Raw genomic sequence first — 23,336 nt, forward strand, 5'->3', positions numbered from 1 at the left:
TATTATCTTCGCTGTAATGATAGTCTCATGGGTCAAACTTGTCAATTTACACACTTTAAATATTATAAATGTACTTTTTCTTCAACAAAGCTAATTTAAAAAATTTTTAAAGCAGTATGCACATTTCTGCCCCTTGGGCATTTTTTTTTAACTTTAATATTCCTTGTTGTTTCTTCTAAATACATGAAGTTTTCTCATTCTTTTTTATAGCTACCTAGGATTCTATTATACACATGCATCATAATTGATTTTACAATTCCCCTACTGATGTCAGTTTACAAACAATGCATTGAAAAATCTTGTACAAACTCATTTCCTCCATATGCAAGTATATCTATAGGATATACTCCTAGAAGTGAAATTGTTAGGTCAAAAGGAAATGCATTTACAATTCTAATTGCTATTGCCAAATTGATCAGTCAGTTTTCAATGCAGGAAACAGAAACCATTCTAGATAATTTAAAACAGGAAGGCACTTGTTATAAGGAATTTGGTGCTTACAAAGTCATAGGAAGGGCTGGAGGAGTAGGGTCTAGGAATCTAGGTTGAGCTTCCCAGAATGAATCCTACCGTGATACAGAACCGATTCTCTAGGGGAGCTACTACCTCTGGGGTCATCATCGAGCCATACTGGAAGCCAGAGGCCAGGACCACAACCTCTCACTCCTGGGAAACTGGAGAAATATCTGATACCACAATGCAGGGATTAAAATGTCAGATTAAGAAGATGCAGCCACCACCACCATTTCCGCATATCCAAGAAGTTGCAAGATGGATGCTTGATCACTGCTGCATGGAAACATGTTTCAGCAATGTGTGATATAATTTGCAAATGTTTTTTTCCGAATTTGTCATTTTTCTTTGCTCTGCTTATGGTCGCTTTTGCCATGAAGAACTTATTTAGTGATATAATTTAACATTGTAATTTTATAGTGAAAATGTTTTTTATTGTTACTGGATTTCATACAGAATTTAGAAAAGCCTTCAACACACTAAAATCTTTTAAGATTCCCCCATGATTATTTCAAATATTTTAAACATTTCAGTTTTCACATTTAAAACTGGATTTTTATTTTGGTATAATGAGGTATGGATCCAACTTAATTTTATCCTGCAAAAATCTACGCAGGTGTCCTAATACCTTTTAATGAGTAAACCATATTTTTCCCACTGAATTGAATTGTCATCTTTATCCTGTACTAAATTCCCGTATCTGGATTTATATTTGGTCTTTTAATTGTTCTGATGATATGTCTAGTCATATGCCAGGACCAAACCGCTTTAATTACTGGAGTTTTCTATTTTAATATTTCATAAGACCAGTCTGCCTTCATTGCTTTTTCAGAGCTTTCCTAGCTAATCCTGCTTCTCATAGGAACTTTGGAATCAACTTCCTAGTGTTAGAAAATCCTGATATTTTTATTGAAATTGCATTATATTTATAGTTACAAAGAACTGGCGCGTATATGACATTAAGTCTTCCTATCCAAGAATATATGCCTTTCCATACGTCTGAACTTTTTCAGGAGAAATAGAAAATTTTATTTTTGTGTCTTGCATCTTGCTTATTCCTAGGTATATTCTCTCCTTTGTTCTTAATTTAAAAGGGGACTTTTCTTCCATTATATCTTTTAACTGGCTGTTGTTTATATAAGTGAAAGCTTTTAATTTCTGTGACTAATTTTATAGCCAATGACATTATTAGTTTTAGGATACTTTCAGTTGACTCTTAAACTTTGCAACTTATACAAATACGAATTTTGCCTCCTCCTCCATTTTGAATGTCTGTACATTCCCTCACATCTGTTAATTCTCCCCTTAGGCTTTTTAAGTTCCTTCAGGACATAAGTACATTTTGTATATCTTTCAGAGCACCAGTAACATGCTCTGCACAGAAAGGTTCATGATTAACCCCTGTATGAAAATAGAAACACAACGTGCCTGCTAATTCTGAATCTGCTGGATTCATTCATACCACGTATGTCAGGCCCCACGAATTTTCTTATAAAAGGAGATTAATCAGTTCTGTCTAGTCATAGAATCTAATTCTTTTCTCCTCTCACAATAAAATTTTTTAAAGTGTCACATACGTATTTTGCAACAAAGTAGACCTTTTAGCTTATAAGTTTTTTCCCTTGGATTTACACATGAAATTTCAAAAGCAAAATTAAAATTTTTAGTTTCAAGTTTGCTAAATATTCTTGGTGATATTCATACATTGTCCATAGCAGTTTTCCTAAAGCTATGTATGATTTTATTTAAAAACTACATACATTAGGTATGTGAGGAGACATGGCCACCAAAGCTTAAAATCAAATAGATCCAAACCGAACATATTTACATGCATGAAACAGAAGATTAAATTCTATAAACTATACAAGAAACTCAGTCTGCTTATTTTAGGGATCTTATGTTAAAATATTTCCAAACTACTGCAGTTACCTACCTAGGAAGGCTAAATCAGTCATATGTCATCTTAAAAACACTACATTGAATCAGAAGTTGTACTTCATAAAGTGGATGTTTCTTCCCCAGGCCATTTTCAAGCGTGGTAAAAACTCTAAGTTAAACTTTCATAAGGTGAAGTAAAGCTAGAACAACTGTGCGCTAGAGTAAGTAAGATAAAAATTCAGTAAAGCACAGACAAAAAACAGTTCTTAAAACTGCCCAGGAAAATGGATAAATATTTGCAGATTTTCCTCACAGGACCATGAGACGCTATCCCGTAGCCTAACTGTAATGCTCTTCTCAGACCTCATGAGGTTCTGTCGCTACTCCAGTAGCTAATTCTTCCTTGGATCTATATCCCTGGGATGTTATATTGACTGTGTACATACCACACTCCCAACTCTCAAAAAATGAGGCATACATTTTCAGACGTGCTAGTATTTTAAGATTACCATCAAAGTCAGATAATGGAGATTTAGAGGTCTAACCAATGAGTTCACAATAGCAGCAGGATGTAACGTTCAAATGAAAACAGAGCAATTAATTGTTTTAATTATTTGGGAAAGAAGATCCATCTACAAGGTAAATCAGTGTTAAGTGACAACCTGAGATCATGATTCAAGGTTATTTTATATTTTGCTTATTTTCCAATCCATTCGCTGTTTAATTCTCATTTGGCATGCCCCATCAAGCACCTACAGAGGTTCCTTTCAGCATTTCTTGTTATGTACATTAAAATGGCATAAAAATTCATTTGAGTTAATATGGTAAGTGTAATGATTTGCTTTGAGTAGCCCATGAAATATATTGCAAAGCAACCAGAAAGCAAAAACAGAACAGCAAAATTATCTTGAAGAACTGAAGAAGCTAAAAACTTACATTTTCTAAAAATTTCTGTCAAAGGTTAAGAATTTTGGAACACTAACTTCTACTGTTTTCAACACGAGGGCACAAATGGTGGTGAAGAACTCAAGTTCTCTAGTTCAAGTGTTTTCAAAAGAGAACATGCCCAAATCAGCTTCAAAAAGGCCAAGAGCAAGATGTTAAGGGAATTCAAGACAGCATTAGCACAAACTGTGGCATAAGAAAAATCTGAAATTCATCATACAAATGCCAAACAGCTAAGAAGCTCCTGTGAAATTTACTGATGAGAGAAAGGGAGATTTGAGGCCGGGGGAGGGGAGGGCTGACTCTGAAAAAGATATTAGTTACCCTTAGTAACTAAAGGTCACAGAACCTACTATCTCAATCTTTCCTGATGATGATAAAACTTACTTTAAAATAATGTCAGCATAAGTCATTATAGGCTAGGGACATCTCCAGATAATGCAAGCTTTTCTTTTCTTTAGCACCACTACAAATACTGTGATCCTTTGACAATATATATTTAAATGGCTATTTTTGGATTCTTGGCTTTTAATATTCTAAAGCACAAATCAATTTTTATTTCTCTAATTATACCCACCCATATTCCCAGGATTCACTATCAATAAAAAAGGACAAATAAAAGTCACTTACCAGATTGAATGAAACTTTCAATTAACACTACACTCTTATTTCTGCATTTAAGGAAATCTCCCCCTCATTTTTAAGAATCACATCCCTGTCAAACATTCCAGACTGTGCTTTTATAGCACATGATTACTATGCAGATAATTCTACATCCAGCTAATAATTTTTTAAATTTTTGATTGCAAGAGGCAGCAATACTGCCATAGTTCTGGCAAAGCAGTGAACCAAAAGTTGAGGAATTAGGACTATCAAACACCAGCCTCAAAGCAACATACCAAAGATCAGTACTCAGTAAATTAAATGCCATATCGGATCACATTTTTGTGCCATTATTGTTAGCCTTAAAATCTTTGAAGGGGAGGAGCTACTCATGCCACTTCAGTTAAAGAACATTTTCAGACTTGAAAAGATCAATATGGGATTCGACAGAGAGAAGGTGGAGTTTTTATATTTTACAGCTTTTGGACAAGAGGATTGTCACCCTGGAGACAGCCCGTCATTTTCAAAGCATTTGCTCTTCTATATAGTTTTTCCTTTACAAGGGCTTTTACACTTTGAAGAACAGTCGCTAAGTCATTCAAATTATTCACCTTTTGTAAATTAATGTGGATGAATTAATGCAAATAAAGAAACTACTTCTTGATAATTGGCTCATGAAATAGTTTAACAATGATTTCACTCTATTTTCTCCCAAACGGGTCAAGAAGGGATCTAGATAATTTGTTACCTTTAAATAATATACTTACCTATATATATATATATATATATATATATATATATATATATATATATATATATATAACCTTACAAGTTACTGGAAACATTAGCAGAAAATTCAGATATTCGTTAAGCTATCTTTCTGGCCAATGTCTTCATTTTCAGGTTAAAAAAAAAAAAAGAGGACCCATATTCTCAAATTGGAAACTATTTAGAAATTTACAACGTATACTGTGTTACAGCCTCCAAATGGGCCTATAACCCAATAATGGATTGTGTCCTGGGTTACTGTCTGGTGACAAGATGACATCTGTCAAAAGCAAGGAAAACAAGATGACTGCTTTTTAAGTGCGTTTTTTTCTAGTTTAAAGAAAAGAGCAGCTGTCTAAATAAGCAAAAGGCATCTGGTTTCTTCACTACCACAAAATTTGGAAAAGCAATTTGGGCTTGAGAATCACTTAATTGTCCCCTTGAAGCTAGAAAACAAGTTATTCTATTTTAATCTGGTTTGAAAATTATTTGCAAGACTCAAAATCATTCCATCCAGCTTTACTTCAAATTCACTACCAACTTTGACTATTGTCATTTTAATTACCTCCCCCCAAAAGTTTGACTGGTACATATCTGATCAAATACAGGAAGTAAACATGTGTGATTAGCTGACGTCATATCCACAGATAAAACTACTTACATCTGGACTATGGGCAATGGTTATTAGTTCCCCAATTTTAAGCTGTAACTACAAAGAGAACTGGGCACACAGCAGCTCTCAGTAAATGAGTGAAATTGATAGAATAGTCATAAGCAGAATGTGTTTATACATTTTAAAAAGATCATCTGGAAATAGTTATTAACAAAATCAGAGGAAGTTGTGCTTCAATTCCTTTCTGAATTGCTTTCATTAAATATGAATACATGTTGTTCTGGGACACACACATTTAACTTTATGTCACAGCATTAACATAACATGTTAAGTTACAGCCTTGACAATAGAGAAGTATCTAAGGTAATTGTTAGGGACATTGCAATGTCCCCCAAACAGGAAAACATGCCAAGAGAATGAGCCCAACTCCAAATTACATGGGTATTAAGGAGCTTGGACTTGCACTCTTTCCCAGCCCTATTTCCACAGTGGATAGAAACCAATAATTTGATTGGACTTTCCCAGAATGCTATGGTTATTCTTTAAGCTTAATTTGTGATAAACATAAAACATCTTCAGGGTCAGGAGTTAGCTTCCAGTTCAAGAGCTGTCATGACTGATTTAACTTTCTTTAAAGAAGTGGAAATCTGGTTTGTTCTTGGTTAAGTTGGTCAGTTGATTGAGGATGGAATTTGACATAAGGTGTAAGTTGCTTTCAGGGAACTGAAAACATATAAAGCTCAAATATAAATAAAAAACATTTATATGACAGAGATATAGACACACTCCAAACTGTTAATAATGGTTACCTCTAAAGAGGTATGTGGGATGGTGAAGAAAGGGAGATCTGAAAAAGAACTTTCATTTTTCCCTCTATTATTAAAGGCACAGATCAGAGTTTAAATTTTTGGTAGCATGAAGTCATGTTACATAACTACACAGAGTTGTATAAAGACTTTATTTTACCCTGTACTTTTTCCCTATCAACTATACCTTTCCTCTTTTTCTTTCTCCCCTCAAATAAAAACCTATTATGAATAAATAATCTGCTAAAGTTAACTCCTGGATTTTACATATTAATCAGTCAACAGTAGTCCAAAAGTAATGTACTTTAAATGAATTGTAAGCATATGCCTTTCTAATTTCCTGATTCACATACTTAATGGAGACCCTGATTCTAAGGTAAACACTGGTTTACATTAAAACTTTGTGATTCTAATGAAGTCTACCTAATTGACCAGATATGTTTTGAGAAGGCTTCATGGAGAGTCAGAAGTTATTAAAAAAGGCAAAACATACCCAAAGAGATGTGGGAGAAAATAAAATGAAAGACTGTTATATTGACATTAAGAGCTCCTAGACATGTTGGTAAGAGAAAAAAGCAAGTTGCAAAACAAGTGAATAGTAAAAACAATTTATGTAAAAATTTAAAACTCACAAAACTATGTATTTCCTATAGGTAAATATATATGTATGTAAATGCATAGCAAAAAGGTAATTGAAGAGTATATACTAGAGAGCAATAGTTACCATTTGGAAGGAAGGGGTAACCCAGGGGCACTTTCACAATAGCTGTATTTTTTATTTTTTCCTAGAATATATTCTTATTTAGATAATTAAATACAAAATTAAGAAATTTTACATTTCTAGGAAATACTACATATGATAGTTTCCTTAAAATAGTTTGCTATTGAAGAAGATAGTTTAGCAAATACCACTGTTGTCTATTTTTCAACATTATTATACTTTATTCCTGCTCTCCCTCACCTTTCTCTCATTGCCCTACATAAGTTTAAATTTAAGGAAATCATATTAGCTTTTTCTTGAGTATTTGATAATGAAGAGATGATACAGTTACCAGAAAGTATCAAAATCAAGGTAAGAACTGTGGGAATAAAGGTCATTTAAGCAGGCAGGCCCATCTTTTGGCTTTAATGCGATGTATCTGGAAATATGTGCAGGCTTCTAAAGAGAACAAGATGTTTTCTTGCTGGGTGTACTATGTAACACTAATTTGCCATATATTCATTATCTACTGCAGAGAAAATGTTGCAGTAGAAAGGTTAATACTCAAAAGCATTCTCAGCTTCTCAGAAAAGAGCTGATAACATAAATCCCAGATAGCACAAGTAGTGCTAAAGGGCTACAAGATATATATTAAAGTGATGTTTGTTTAGAAGCAGAGCATTTTTGTTTGAAATTGGAAACTCTTAAGAGTACTTCTAAATTTTTTTCATTACATATGATTAATGCTAAAATATTTACATTTAGGTAAATTTGCTCAGAATTGTAATTAGTTTGTTTTCTTGAAAAGGGAAAAGCCACCAAAGTCAGACATATGTGTAGCATGTATTTTGGCCCACAACACTAAATACATTACTGTATTGGTTGATTAAAATAAAAATTACAGAATAGCAACAAACTAGAATCAATGCCTACTACAAAATTAAGTCAACATGTATGTTCAATGAATCCCAGCTTTTAGTTATGAAAATCTAGGTAATGCATTTTGTAATTTAGTAAAGAATACTTAAGGACCTAGACCTACTCGGTCTCTACATCTTTAGACATTATTGTGAGGCTACTGTCGGTCACTACTATCTACACCCCTTTCTAGATCTCAACATCAAATGGTCCCAAATTAAGTATTCCCTCTTTGTCGTACTGTAACTATAAAGAACACTATAAAAACTACAATGGCAAACAGAAGTCAAAAGATACATTTCAGAAGTTAAAGGCACATATCAAACCACTTCTAGAGATAACATAAGAGGTAATTATAAGGGTAAATTATATTATCTGGAAATAATATAAGATCAATGATCTAGACTCTTGGTGGCATTTATAATAATAGGAAGTTGCAAATTATGTATTAAAAGAAAATAAATAGCATAACAATTGATTTTTTTAAATGTTCTAAATATTTGGCACAATGAATAGCTTGTCCTATTTAGAAACTATGTGATAAAAGGAACATATTTTTCAAAATTATTTTTTAAATTGTCAGGTTGTGGTTTCATGTCCACATGACTTCCATTCCACTCCTCCCTACCCTCTCTTCCCTAGTCCCAAAGTTGGCCTTTTCTTACTGAAAAGCTAAAACTGAAATATTCTTTCTTACTTTAATGCCAAATAAAAAGTAATCACCAATAATATATGGCTAATATAAAAAACATTTCACAATGTAGCTGTAACGGTCACAGATCTAGGGTATTTTCCGGAGGTATCCCTAGAACAACACAAACACTCGTATTTCATCCAGTAATGTGATGCTTTTCTCTTTTCAGGTTTACTGTTTACCTCCAAATTGTTGCAATGTACATTTTTAAAAACAATAGTATTCCTCTATAATCACCAAACAAGCAGCAGAATACCCATCATCATTATAGAAACAATTGTATACTTTTAACATAATATTCAAATATTTTTAATGACTATGTTAAGCCAATTTTTAATTATATATACATTTACTAGTTGAAAATATATCAATTCTACCTACCTACTACTTTTAATACACGACCCATTAATTGTGTCTTCTTCCTAGTAGCACAGTTATAAGGACAGGAACACAAAAAATATATTAGAGGTGAAGAAAGTATCAGAAAAATGTCCTCAGCCTTGGTTTATCCTCTCTTTATCTTCCCTTTGTATACATTCTGCAATTGATTGGTCCTCCTTCACTACCCTTCCATCCTATTCCTACCAAAAGACCTTTCGGGCTTCAGGTCAAGGACAGGTCTCCCATGTTATCTATTGTTATTGTTGAATTAGCTTCAGTTAGCTTAAAGGTTTAAAAAGGAATGAAATGCTTGAGGTTAACAAAGATACACAGAAACCAAAGCAGAGTAGAGGGAAAAAATACGGAGAGTGGTTTTTCCACCAATGATCACCTCGCAACTCCGGAGCATGGGTTCCTATCTGGACTTTATAGGGTCAAAAATTGAGAGTACAACTCTCCAATGATCAGGCTTTATGACTTTATTTTTTGGAATAAAGCTCAAGTTCATCTCTAATTAGTTTAAAAAACATATTTCACTCCAAAGGGAAAGAGTTTATTTCCCATCTGCAACAGTAGAAATGGCAAGGCTTTCTTTACTACCTCTGCAAGAACCAGGAGGGCAAACACAATTTTCCTGTATCTGTAGTCATGATTCCCCTGCCTCCCCCAAACCCCTGCATAAACTCTAACTTCACAGAAACCGAGAGACTACACAGAGTACAGTCATCTCATAAAAGAAGACAAGTTTAACTTATTTCCTTGATTTTTCCCACCCACCACCCTCTCCAAACACACACAATAGAGATCAGTGTGTTGAGTTTGACAAGTACAATAATTTAAAAAGGTCAAGTGAGGACTCACAGAACCCTTAAATTAACACTAAGTTAAAATCCTAACATCATAACATCAAAGTGTCAATTCATTCAACTTTTAACACATTTGGGGAAGTTTAAGCTATTACCTTAAAAATATGGTAGTACTTCTTTAGTAACTATAACCTCTTTATGTCCTCTTAATTGCTCATGCTAACAATTTTATTGCATACTACTGCTTCTTATAAGAAGTAGATCCAGGAACCATTCCATTTTATCTTAGACATAACATTTACTAGTTTTCCAAGCATGACAGAAATGGAAAAATATATATATTAGAACAAGAACAATTTATGTTACTTTCTACAATTTGTGTTCCTTCTGTGAGCAGTGCCTGATTCTTTTAAAATTAACAAATTTAAGTTCAGTCCTATGCTTAAGAAAAAAACCTAATGAGACTAATTTACAAAGTATACAAGAATATAATTTTATAATAAATCTTTCCAGTGTTCGCCATAACTGCATTACATGAAATGTTTCCCTTCACAGAAACTCAGGAGAATAGCTCTTATAAAAATGAAACGAAACTTTCTGTGTTCATTTCTGGCAAGCATTGAACAAATACAACTTGCTCACAAAGGATCTAAAAGTGCTGCCTTAGGAGCATAACTACCACTAACATGCTGTATGAATAATTCTTGTTGAGTGGCTGCTATCTGGGACCTCTTCCTCTCTTCTCACACCAGTGAACCCAGCTCATATAAAGCCTAAAGAAAACTAAAGCTGTGGCAGAAGTGAAACTCAGCATGCTCCACTCGAATACTTCTAAGGTAACCATTCTAAAGCAAAATTGGCTGAAGTTATCTCTTTTATTAAAAAAAAAAACCAAAAAAAAAAACCCAAAACCAAACCAAAAGGCAAATGCTGCTGTTCAATCATCGGATGGACTTACAGAGGCCAAAAACATGTGACAACAGCAATAATTCAAGTAAAGTATATGTGAAAATTTAAACACGCCACTTTCAAGTTAAGACAAAAGTGAAGGGGAGCTATGATCTTTATATCAGAGTCAAAAGCTTAGGCATTATCACCAAATGTTAATCACTTTACAGTCATCAATGAGACTATTATATATATTTTTGCACCTTGCGCTTGTAAAAGCAGATAAAATATTTAATATGTAATTTACAATGTATTTTACCAGCTCAGCATACAGGATGTATATAGATTATATCAAAGTAGTAGACAGTTACGGGCCTGTGCAAACCCTGCAAAAATAGTACTTCAGGTATCTGCTAATTAAAAAAAAAAAAAAGTTTGCTGTTTAGAAGTGATACAATTCAAACTACCACAAAATACAAAGGGCTGCAAAATGTATACCATTCCAACAACATATATAAGTTATTAAATAAAGATTTGATTTAAAAGAATATAAATGAAGCCTTTAAGTAGGTCTTTTCTACATGCATATTATTCCTTATTAAAGAAAAAAATATGTAAAAAGGCCATTGGTAATTGCTTTGTTAACATTTGTAGAAAATGCCAATTCTCTGGTCACAAACTCCACTAAGTTTAGCACTTAAGGTCTCTGCAGTGTTATAAACGTAATTTAAAATACTGTTAATTCTATAATTCCATTGGTAAAATAACGTGACTTGGAATATGGCAGTCTTCATGTTGAGGGCAATGATCCACAGTTTGTTTTAGTTTCTCAGGTGGGAACAGTTATCCAGAAGAACAGCACCCTCCGCCGCCGCTCTGGACCTGAGGTTCATCATCGATTATCTGTACACCTCGCCTTGCAGCTCCCGGTGGGCTGGAGCCATTGCCTTTTGCCCTTTCATCCACCTGTGCTGTTTCTATCATCCCTGTAAGAACAAGAAAGCAGGAAATATTTAGGACCACAATCTTTTCAGTTTTCTCTTTCTTTAATTTCATAATACCACCATGATAACCATTTCTGACTTTAAACCAAGTAGGAAACTAAATATAATAAACATTTGTTCAGCTTACTAAACAGCTTTTCCTGCAAGTTTAAAAAAATTAATAGCAAGTGTATTTGCCCAGATGTGTAATGACCACAGTGATATCAATAGGGGGAAAAAAAGGTTTTGCTTGAGCAAACAACTATATATGTATAATCCTTAAGATATTCCAAATATCTTAGAAATATGATAGAAATATGTCAAAGAAGTCCAAATTGTTCCAAGTACAAGTGATATTTAGGTTACAAGATTTATTCTTCAACTAGTAAACTGTATTTAAAGGAATAAAAGAGTTTCAGATAAGAAAGAATAAAGCTGGAGGACTCATACTGTCTGACTTCAAGATATAGTAGAAAGTTACTCTAATGAATACAGATATTGGTGAAAGGAGAAATACAGAGATAAATGAAACAGAGTCCAGGTATATAGACCCCCATATATATGGTCACTTGATTTTTTACACACGTGCCAAGATTATTCAATGAAGAAAGGGCAATCTTTTCAAGAAACAGTACTAGAACTGGATATTTATGTGTAAAAAATAAACATCACATGCAAAAATTAACAAAAAATGAGTGACAGGACTAAATGTAAAACATAAAATTTCTAGAAGAAAACATTAGAAAATTCTGTAGGAGAAAATCTTAGTGACTTTGAGTTAGGCAAAGATTTCTCATATAAGATACAAAAACCACAAATCATAAAGCAAAGCTGATTAGAGCCAGCCGAGTGGCGCATTGGTTAAGAGCTAGCTTGGAATGCCAGAGGGCCCCGGTTCGGATCCCACATATGAGGGCCAGTGACACTGCCCTCTACAGCTAAGATGCTGAACAACAGCTCGACTTGGAGCTGGGCTGCCATGAGTCGCCGGCGACGGTGTAGGCTGCAACCCCTGCTGCGGTGGGTTGCCATGGGCTACCGTGTGTAGCCAGCAGCCAGTGTAAGAGGCCAGCAGCCGCTGTGAGCAGCCGTCCAGAAGCCGGCAACTGATCTGCCTCGCCCGGGAAGAGCGCAATGATGGTGCCAACTTGGTCCAGTGAAGCAACGTCCTCCACAACTAGACTGAAGAACAAAACGACAGCAACTTGTCTGTTCCCCTTCCCCCAATTCCCCAGCGCTATTCGCATCCCCCAATCCCCCAATAAAAATCTTTTTTTAAAAAGCTGATTAAATTGGACCTCATTAAAATTTAGAACTTCTGCTCTTGACACAGTAAAGAAAAATGAAAATACAAGAGTAAATATTTGCAAAATATGTATCTGAAAAGGTGAGGAAAGAAAAGAGGGAGTCCTTAAAATAGAATGAGGGTTCTTAAACTTGAGTCCAGAGACTGCTTTTGAACAATGGTTTCCAGATTGAGGTGTGTGGGACAATCCACTGAGATGGAATTAGAAAATGTTATAAATTCTAACTTCTAAAGTTTTCCTCAACCTTTAAAAATTTCTATTTTTTTATGTTTTTATAATGTACAAAACATATTAGAATTTGTACTCTATTTTTAAATAAACATGTAGAATACTCAAAAAAAAATTTTATTAAAGATGTGAGATTGATAGCATTTATAAGTAAATGATCTAGAACAGGGGTCGGCAAACCGCGGCTCGCAAGCCACATGCGGCTCTTTGGGTAAGTACATATAGCTCTGAAGTAAAATTGAAAATGAAATAAAACTATCATAGTTTCATTTATAAAAAATTTAAAGGATATTATTCACATAATGGTGATTTCATTTGTTTTATGGCTCCCGAATAATTTTTAAATTGTTGTGAGGGACAGGATTGGCTCTTCCGTCTCAAAAGTTTGCTAAACCCTGATCTAGAACCTTGGTCCTCAAAGTGTGGTCTGAGAACCATTATCATCACCACTTGGGTGCTGTTAGAAATGAGAAACTCTGGCCCACACCAGACCCACTATATCAAAATATCCATTTTAACAAGATCCCCAAGTGACTGGTATATACAGCAGTGATTCTCAAATTTAAGTGTACATCCGAATCATACGGAGAGATTGTTAAAACACAGATTCTGGGTACCACCCTCCTGAAAATTTGATTCAGGTTTGGGGTAGGGCCCCAAATTTTGTATTTCTAACACAGTCTCAAGTAATGCTGATGCCTCACTGAGAAATTACTACTCTAGAAGAATTATGAATGACCTTCAGGTTTTCATAGAACTGAAACTTACCCCGAAGTTTGTGTATATGTACATTTTTCTAGAGAGAAAAACCATAGTTTCATCAAATGCTTATGAGTCTGAGGTCCATAAGTTCAATGATTTGACAAAATCATTTTAATCCATTGTTCCATGGACTAGGGTTTTCCAAAGTATGGTACGCATATTTTATTGGTGATAAGAGAAATTACTTTAAAGTTGTATATAAACAAACATTTTCCTTTCTCTCTTTAAAAAAATTTTTAATATTGAGAACTTCAAATATGTATAAAGGTAGAAAGACTAGCACAATGAAAATCCATTATGTCCATCACACAATACCTGGCAAGCATCCCTACCATCCATCATTTTGAATCAAATCCCAGATACAATTTTATTCATAATTTTAATATAACCTCTAAAAGATAAGAACTCTTTTTTAAAGCATAACCACAGTACCATAATCAAAACTAAAACATTTACAATAATTTCTTTTTTAAAAAAAGTATATTTATTTTTTTATTGAGGTAACATCAGTTAATAAATAACATTATATAATTTTCAGGTATACAACATTATAATTCAATATCTGTATACTCTATTGCATGCTCATGACCAAAAGTCTAATTTCTGTTACCATATATTTGACCCCTTTCAGCCATTTCACCCTCCCCTAGTCCCTACAATCATTTCTTAATATCACCAAATATCCAGTGAGTGTTCATATAATCCCAATTGTCTCACAAATGTTCTTTACTACTCTGTTAAATCAGGATCCAAATAAGGTCCATCCAATGCAACATGTTACATCTCTCAAATCTGTTTTAATCTCTATATTCCCTCCCTCCATTTTTACTATTAATAGTTATGCATTATATTTAATGTGTATTTAGCACATACCACACACATAAGATTTCATAGCCATTAATTATTGCTTGAAATAGAGCTAAAGTAGGTATTTAAGCGTTAAGAAATGAGTTAAAGAAAAAATATTAAATAAATAATAGTACTGATAGATGTGACAAATCATTAATGTGGTCATTAATGGAGACTATAAAATAAAACTTTAGAAATATCAGCAATATTTTAAAAAGAGCCATTTCTAAACATACTAAATCTGAATATACCTACTTTTACAAAGATCAAGAAAGAGTTCCTCAATTCCTTTGTTCTGTTTGGCTGATGTGTGATAATGTTTTGCTCCCACAGATTCTGCATACCTTAAAAAAAAAATCAAAAAAAAATCAGTGACTAATGTAAAATATTTTTTTCATGTTTTTGTCATGACTGCTATTTGAATTTTTTTACAGTAGCAATTTTAGTGACATTACTAAATAACCTAGGTTTAGTAAAATTAGTATTATATATATAGCCATTTAACATCTCTACACATTGAACTAAATTTTAAATAAGAACACAAATATAACAAGACTTAAAATTTGTTTAAGTTAATTTGGAACCCAAATACTTTAAAAGTTTTTGTGACTCACTGACTATTTGATCATGAGAGTTTTCTTTTGCATCACCTTTAATGCTTTTTATTAAAATCAATGAGAAGTGAGAGTGGAATATCTTTAAATGTTGCCGAAAGTCTAAAAATTACCAATGTAAACATGCTTCACTGAATTCAATAGCTCAATATATATGAAGAGGTTTGAGTAATCTCTAAATGGTAAAGCACACTGTGCCATAAAGATTTCTACTGGGGAGTGACTGTTGGGGGGAAAGGGGGGTTGGGAGGGAGGGGATAACACTTACGATTCTGCTTCTTGAATGGAAACATGTCTCTCCTTTTCCAAGTCTATTTTATTACCTAATTTGAAAAGGCAAATGCCAATCTTTAATATTGATTCATTTTTATAACAAAATTAAGCCAATTCTAAATAAACAATTGCCATTTTAGTCACCTAAAAAAATACAAACCCCATCAGACTTTTAAATGTCCTAAAACTAACTATAAAGTCAACTACTATGACATGAGGGTTGAATGACTATCAAGGTGAATGCCTCAACCTCCCTCAAGTGGTTCAATACATAGCCCTCCTGAAGCTGCAACTGTCAGAGAAAATAACTTTTCCAAAGAGATGGGCACTATTCCTTGACTTAAGATATAACAAGGACTAAGATTCACTAGGGAACTTAGGGATAAACCTACGATTCTTAGCCAAGTATAAATGGTCCCCAATCAACTTAGAGCCAGCCAATAATTAAGCAAGGCTACCTTACTGTTCATGAAAATATATTAGGCTCTAGCCTATTGGATCCTAAGAGTATGTTGTTTTCCTGGATGATATAAACTGATTAAAGAAAGCATTAATTGTATGGCTTTTTAAGCACTTTAAACCACAGAGGAGGAAACTGTACTCTTTGTTTTAAAAACATGAGAGAACTGAATATTGCGACGCACATCATGACCTAGAGAGCATTATGCTAAATGAATAAGTCAGAGGGAGAAAGACAAATACCATATGATCTCACTTATATGTGGAATCTAGAAAACAAAATAAATGAACAAACAAAACAGATACAAACTCATAGATATAGAGAACAAATTAATGATTGCGAGATAGGAGGTGGGTTAAAGGGATGAGTGAAAAAGGGGAAGGGATTAAGATATACAAATTGTTAGATATAAAAACAGTCACAGGATGCAAAGTAAAGCATAGCGAATATAGTCAATAATATTGTAATAACAATGAATGGTGTCAGATGGGTATTAGACTTATTGTGGGATCACTTCATAAGGTATATAAGTGTCTAATCACTATGTTGTACACCTTAAATGAATATATTGTATGTCAATGGAAATTGAAAAAAAAAATTTAAATATATATATATGTATATATATATGCGCAATAAGTACATCATGCAGATTTTAAATTACTGAAAATAAGTTTAGCTCTCCTTAAACAAGGGAATTAAACTGAGATTATGCTAAAAAGCCACCAGAACAAAAGTGAAAAAACCGTAAAATGTAGATTCCTTATTAAATATAGGATAGAGGTTGCAGAGAGTTGGCTGGACAGAGTACTAAAGGTAACGGAAATAACAGCTAGGAATGGGGGAAAATACCCTAAGGAAGGACACTTCAAACAAATATTTTAATTTCTTCTATCATGACTTGGGGGGTGGGGGGAAGAAAACCTTGTAAATCAAATCATTTTTCTTGGGACCTTAGAGAATCTAGAAGACAATTTCAGATAAAGCACCAAAGCAAGCACCTAATGAAAGATGCAATGCAATGCTTAGAACTGAGTACAAGCCCAGAGGTTCTATTATGAAGGACATCAAATAATCTGAGCACCTAATTGTGAGCAGCTGCAATCAACTATTTGCCATCATAGCCTAAGGATGAGAGGGAGGGAGGTGAGCTACACGAAACCTCAGTGGGTACCAACAAATTCAGTAATGAACTCTTCCTTCTTTGAACAGTTATTTGTCTACCTCAGCAAGAAGATACATTTTAGTTCTTATTTCCTACCTGATACTTTCCAATAAAATTTATAATGTGCTAAATATTACAGCCAATATATTTGACAGTCACCACAGGAAAAACAAGTTGTTTCATGCTATGAAGAATGCAAAAAGCACCACCTAGTGGCCGGTGGCTCCCACAGAGGCACAAGATTCTTTTTTTTAATTATTATTATTATTTTTTATTTTATTATTAGTTTCAGGTGTACAAAACAATGCAATAGTTATCCTTTTCACCCCCCACAAAGTGACAACCCCCCTCCCCCCACCCACAGCCCCCTACCCCTGATATCATACATATCTATTAAGATTCTTAAAAAGGCGAAACAGGACTGTCTCCTTGAGTTAGCCAAGAGAACTGGGTTTCAATTAACTAAAACGCTGTGAGCTCTTTTTCTAGAGCTTTAATGCCTCTTTTTTCAAATTCCACCCGAGTTATAAATAGCTATTAAAAAAAGATGAGGATTGGGCCGGCCGAGTGGCGCGATGGTTAAGAACTCGCTTGGGATGCCAGAGGGCTCCGGTTCGGATCCCACATATGAGGGCCAGTGACACTGCCCTCTACAGCTAAGATGCTGAACAACAGCTCAACCTGGAGCTGGGCTGCTGTGAGTCGCCTGCGACGGCGTGGGCTGCAGTCCCTGTGGCACTGGGTTGCCATGGGCTACCGTGTGTAGCCAGCAGCCAGCGTGAGCGGCCAGCAGCCACAGTGAGCGGCCGTCCAGAAGCCGGCGACTGATCTGCCTCGCCCGGGAAGAGCGCAATGATGGTGCCAACTTGGGCCAGTGAAGCAACATCCTCCACAACTAGACTGAAGAACAAAATGACAGCAACTTGTCTGTCCCCCTTCCCCCAATTCCCCAGCACTGTTCCCATCCCCCCAATTCACCAATAAAAAAAAAAATCTTAAAAAAAAAAAAAAAGATGAGGATAGGGAAAGTAAACAATAACTTTACTGCCTCAAATGAATTATTTGGGGGGAATTATTTAGTGTGTTATTATTTTGTAACGTTTATACTTAACTAACTTTAATAAATCCAGTTATCATTAAAATACCTATTTTAATAACCTAATTATTATTTTAAACAAAAAAAATGTTAATCCCTGTATGAAATAACTACTATTTCTTTGAACAATCAGTGCCCAGCATTGCTGGGTTAGTACAGACTGCGTCACAGAAAACTGCCTGTTAGTGACTGATATCTTTGCAAAGATCGAAACCTTTCTAGTTCCTCTAAAGCAAGACAGCTGAAGGATTAAGCTTTGAGGCTCATAACCGTTTCAATACTACAGTATTGAAGCAGCTAGACAGGGAACTTTCTAATAGGCTTAAAACACCTGAAAATAAGGATAACCCCCCAAATAAGCACTTACTTGAAAAGTAAAGTACTAGAAAGGTTAGAAAAAAAATTGCCTGAAGCTATTCAGAGGTAGAAAAAAGGCCACTCTGATTAAAAATAGTAAAAACTTTATCTTCTTTAAAAGTACATATTTGAATTAAGAACATGGAAGGGATATACCCACTGCTAAGGGCAGATGGCCTAATAGCAATAAAGAGGTAGAGTCATTTTTTACTTAGATCGGATGGTGTCTGGCCTAGTGGAAAGCTTTCAAAAGCCTTTTAACTCCGTTGGGCGCAACTGACCTCACAGAAATTTTCAAATATCTAACAGTTAACATATCGTGACTCATCGCTTCCGTATCTTCCCCCTCTACCATAATCTATCGCCAGTCGTGTTTGTGACTTAGTAAAGACGTATTTCATAGTGGCATCTATGTGTGCAATGAATCTGTGACATCAGTTGTGCCCGACGGAGGGTTAAATCTGGAAAAAAAACACCTTGTTTTTAAGCCCTGGCTCACTTCATAACTGTAAGATTTTAGGCAAATTACTTACCTCTCTTAGTCTCACTTTGTACAAATATAGCTAACAAACTTTGGGGTGGGTGTAAAAATACGATATATGTAAAAAGCTTAGCATATAGTGCATGCTCAATAAAGAGTAGTTATTAATATCAACCATATTCATCACAGAGAATCATCAAATCAAAAATCAATATTGTTATGAGAGAATTAAAGCCCTTGATAGATAACATGCTTTCTACCACCACCCTGCTGGCTTCATCTTGCTAACTTAGTTAATCCAACATTCTAGGAAATCTTCCCTTAACACCTCACCCTCTAAATTTAGTTAGTCGTTAGGTTTGCTTTTGCGCTATCACAGCACTTTGTATTTGTACTACTTTCCGCTTCATAGCATTTATCATAATATATAATAATTCCTTGTTTTTCTCCCTCCCTACACAGTAAGCTCTGAGAAGACCAGGACATTATCAATTTTGTTTACTTATTCACTATAGTATTCCCAAAACCTGGTATATAGTAAGCAATATATAGTGTTAGTAAAGGGTATTGGCCTGAATTAAAATCCCAGGTTTATCTCCAACTAGCGGTGTACTTTGGGAAGTATCAAGCTCTGTAAGCTCATTTCCTCACGTGTCAAACGGAAATGGCAACAATACTTTCTTGTAGTGTTTGTTGACAGGAGGCTTAAATGAAATAATCAATGTGCAGTTCTTAGATTAGTACCTGGCACTCAATAAATGGTAACTTTTAACAATAAATATTTGTTTACCAAACATAAGTTAGCAAATGTTAACATAGCAAAATACTATCAAACAGAACAACAGCAGCCAAGGGTGCTGATCAGTAGGTTAACTAAAACCTAGAGGGAAAACAGTCTCTCCTAGTGAAGTGTGGGGTTCTCTGTTGCTGGCTTAGATAAGGACCTAGAAGGCTCAGTGACTAATTTACACATGAAAAAGCTGGTACATTTATATCAAACAAGATTCAGCAATATAAACTGGAATTCCTACACTTAGGTTTAAATACTTATATAAGAACAAGATGGGAAAGCCTGACAGAAGAGTAATGCTTATCAAAAAAGGAATTCAGGGCGGGCCGAGCAGCTCACTTGGTTAAGAATTGGCTTGGGAGCGCAAGCTCTGAGCAGCAGGGCCTGGTTTGGATCCCACATATGAGGGCCAGTGACACTGCCCTCTACAGCTAAGATGGTGAACAACAGCTCCACCTGAAGCTGGGCTGCCATGAGTCGTCAGTGACAGCGTAGGCTGTAGTGGGCTGCCATAAGCTACCGTGAGTGGCCGGAAGCCGGCGTGAGCAGCCAGCGGCCGGCATAAGCGGCAGTCAAAAGGCCGGCAACCGATCTGCCTTAGCCGAGAAGAGTGCAATGATAACAGTACCAACATGGGCCAGTGAAGCAACGTCCTCCACAACTAAACTGAAGAACAAAAGGACAGCAACTTGTCTGTTCCCTTTCCCCGATTCCCCAATGCTGTTCCTCCCCTAATTCCCCCCCAAAAAAATCTAAAAAAAAAAAAAATGAATTCAGAGTTTTGTTAACTATAATCTATGTAAAAGAAGACATTGACTTGACATGGCTGCTTAAAAGTGTACACAATCTCAGGCAATGTTGGTAGGAGGACAGCGTGAGGATTTTAAAGAGAGAGCCATATAAGTATACACTGGCTCAACAATGTTTGGATTCTAGTGATCAAGTGTAGGAGACACACTTATACAGTGAAATACACCTAGGAAAAAAGTCAGGATGATCAGAAATTTTGGAAGGCCAAATGAAAAACATGTGAAGACCAAGAATACAAGACTATAGGTGAACCGTCCAAGTAGGCTTCAAATGTTTCAAAAGTTGTCTTATGTAAAGGGAAAGGAACAAACATTTGTCAAATGCCTTCTTTATGCCAAGTGTTTTCCAAATCATTATTTAATTTTCACCACAATCCTGTGAGGTATTATTATTTGAAGTTAGTAATAAAATAGAAGAACTACTATAAATAAAACTACTAGCAATAAAACACTGAACTACTATAGAGAATAGAATGAAAATCAATAGTTGGAAAAAATAATGCAAATGTCCAACAACAGCAAAAGGATAAACTTTGGAATATTCATAGCATAAAGTATTAGATGGCAAAGAGAATAAAATGAACTACAACTATATACAAGAACATAAAGGATTCTTGAAAACAATATTAAGCCAAAGAAACCAGACACAAAAAGAGTTCATACTATATGATTCCGATTATATAAAATTAAAAACAAAACTAATCCATGCAGTAAATAGTCAAGATAGTGTTTGGCCGTGGGGGATGGTGAGGGGAAGGCAGCTGGATAGTGTTGGGATGAGAAAGAAGCATGGTGGTGGTGGTTGGTGGTGGTGGCTGGGGGGGTGGCGGGGGAGTGGTTTCTAAGGTACTGGTTACACAGATATATTAGCTTCGTGAAACTTTCTTTTTGTGGTAGATAGGCTCTCAAAATACTTCCAACTCTGAATTACAACTAAAATTCCACATCACATTTGCCAATAGAAGAGAGAGTGAGAGCTTTTTATACTTATACTGTTCATTAATAAATGTTACATAACATTAAATGCAGAATATCTGACCCTACTTGGGGTAGTAAGCTACCAGATCCAATAATTCTAAACCTTCTTATAATATAATATCAACATAAAGAATATACAGTTTAAGTTAATTATTCATAAGCTTATTTATCCAGCTAATTTTTTTAAATGTTACTTTATAACCTTGGTCAAACAAGCTCTTGAAGCTTCTTTGCTTTCTTCAGTATATGGAAGTTATTTCTTTCTCTCAGAATCCCAAATAATCAAACCTTCCATTATTCATCTATTGTGGACACTTCCACTCTCAGTAAGTCCCATATACCACACAAAACCAGGCCAAACTCACTAACAACTAGCTACAGCTTTGGCCCCAAACGCCTACGTAGCCGACTACTCCAGTGCTCTGGTCTGAAATATTCCCGACATCTAGCCTAACATCCAGTATCTAGACTAAAACTCAGCAGATCATCTCCTCAGCCTCGTCTCCCAGACCTACACCCTGACCTGGAATTGTAAAGTTTACCAATCATGTATTTAATGGTGACAAAATGCAGGAATCATAAACTCAAGTTAAAAACAAAAATTCTTAAGGCTAAAAGCAGAATTTGCCCATGCTGACCATTTCATTCTACAAAGCTCACTAAAACTCCCCTGGTTCTCCCAGGCCATTTTCACTCTATCAGTCATGTGGAAAGAAAACAGCATGAGGCTATTCATCAGAAGGATTGATAACATAAGCATAGGAGTCAGATAACTTCAGTTCTAATTCCATCTCTGATAGCTGCCTGATATTAGTCAAGTCATTAAGCATCTCCAGGGCTCAGTTTCCTCTATAAAGCCCTCACAGGGTTATGAGGATTACATGAGATAGTGTCTACTGAGTACACAGCTCAGTGTCTGGTATACTTTATTGCTCAATAATTAGCTATTATATGATAAAAATAATAATCTAAAGAAAAAGAACCAAAGAAAAATTCCAGAAGTCCAAGAGAGAGTTCTCAAGTTCCATTATTTTATCCACTAAGAATATTCCTCCACCCTAGTATCATGACCTACTTATATCCTTGGAGCCAAATTTTTGAGCCTTAACTAAAAAATGTACATAGTTAAATGTACAGAACAAGAATGCCAGCTTAAGTCTTAGTTTTAGTTTTATTTTAAAGTAGTTCCTGAACGTTTTTTCTAAACAAAATCTTACGGTGAAACACTAAAAGTCAAATTGAAGCAATGCTGGGATGTAAAGCCTTGTATGTTTAGCTTTCCACTTGCTGCCCAAGGAATTCCTTAAAGCTCAGGGTTTGAATCCCTTCAAGGGTCACTTCCAAATACTAAATTATTCTAAAATATTAAATATTAAAATGACATTCTTCTTCTTTTCTCATATAACTTTAAAATGAGAATTACGGGTTTATTATTCTTTTAAAAAGCATTAAGGAAACAAAGGACATTTTTAAAAAGTAATGATGCTTACCTACTATACATAAACAGATTTCATTTCCCAACATTTTCCGTAATTCTTTGACCCAGTTTTTTACCTGTGTATACAAAAGAGTTAATATTAAAACAAATTCTGTTACAATGACGACCATTACAACACCCCAAAATTCAACAGTGTCAAAATACCTCAGAATTTGGTTAACAGCCCATACATTTAG

General features: G+C 34.9%; 1 protein-coding gene across 1 annotated transcript in view; it reads right to left on the bottom strand.

Annotated features, from left to right (window-relative positions):
- Nucleotides 1-9,283: 9,283 nt before the first annotated feature.
- RAB21 (RAB21, member RAS oncogene family) overlaps nucleotides 9,284-23,336 on the bottom strand; it is a 30,730-nt gene continuing 16,677 nt past the window's right edge. Inside the window, exons 4-7 of the mRNA XM_019651782.1 lie at nucleotides 23,153-23,216; nucleotides 15,525-15,579; nucleotides 14,898-14,986; nucleotides 9,284-11,499 (exon numbers count right to left, since the gene is read on the bottom strand). Of these exons, the coding sequence (XP_019507327.1) occupies nucleotides 11,357-11,499; nucleotides 14,898-14,986; nucleotides 15,525-15,579; nucleotides 23,153-23,216 (351 nt within the window). The 3' untranslated portion in view covers nucleotides 9,284-11,356. The remainder of the gene's footprint in view (nucleotides 11,500-14,897; nucleotides 14,987-15,524; nucleotides 15,580-23,152; nucleotides 23,217-23,336) is intronic.

This window comes from Hipposideros armiger, unplaced genomic scaffold (genome assembly GCF_001890085.2).
Source record: "Hipposideros armiger isolate ML-2016 unplaced genomic scaffold, ASM189008v1 scaffold_166, whole genome shotgun sequence".
NCBI classification, from domain to species: Eukaryota; Metazoa; Chordata; class Mammalia; order Chiroptera; family Hipposideridae; genus Hipposideros; species Hipposideros armiger.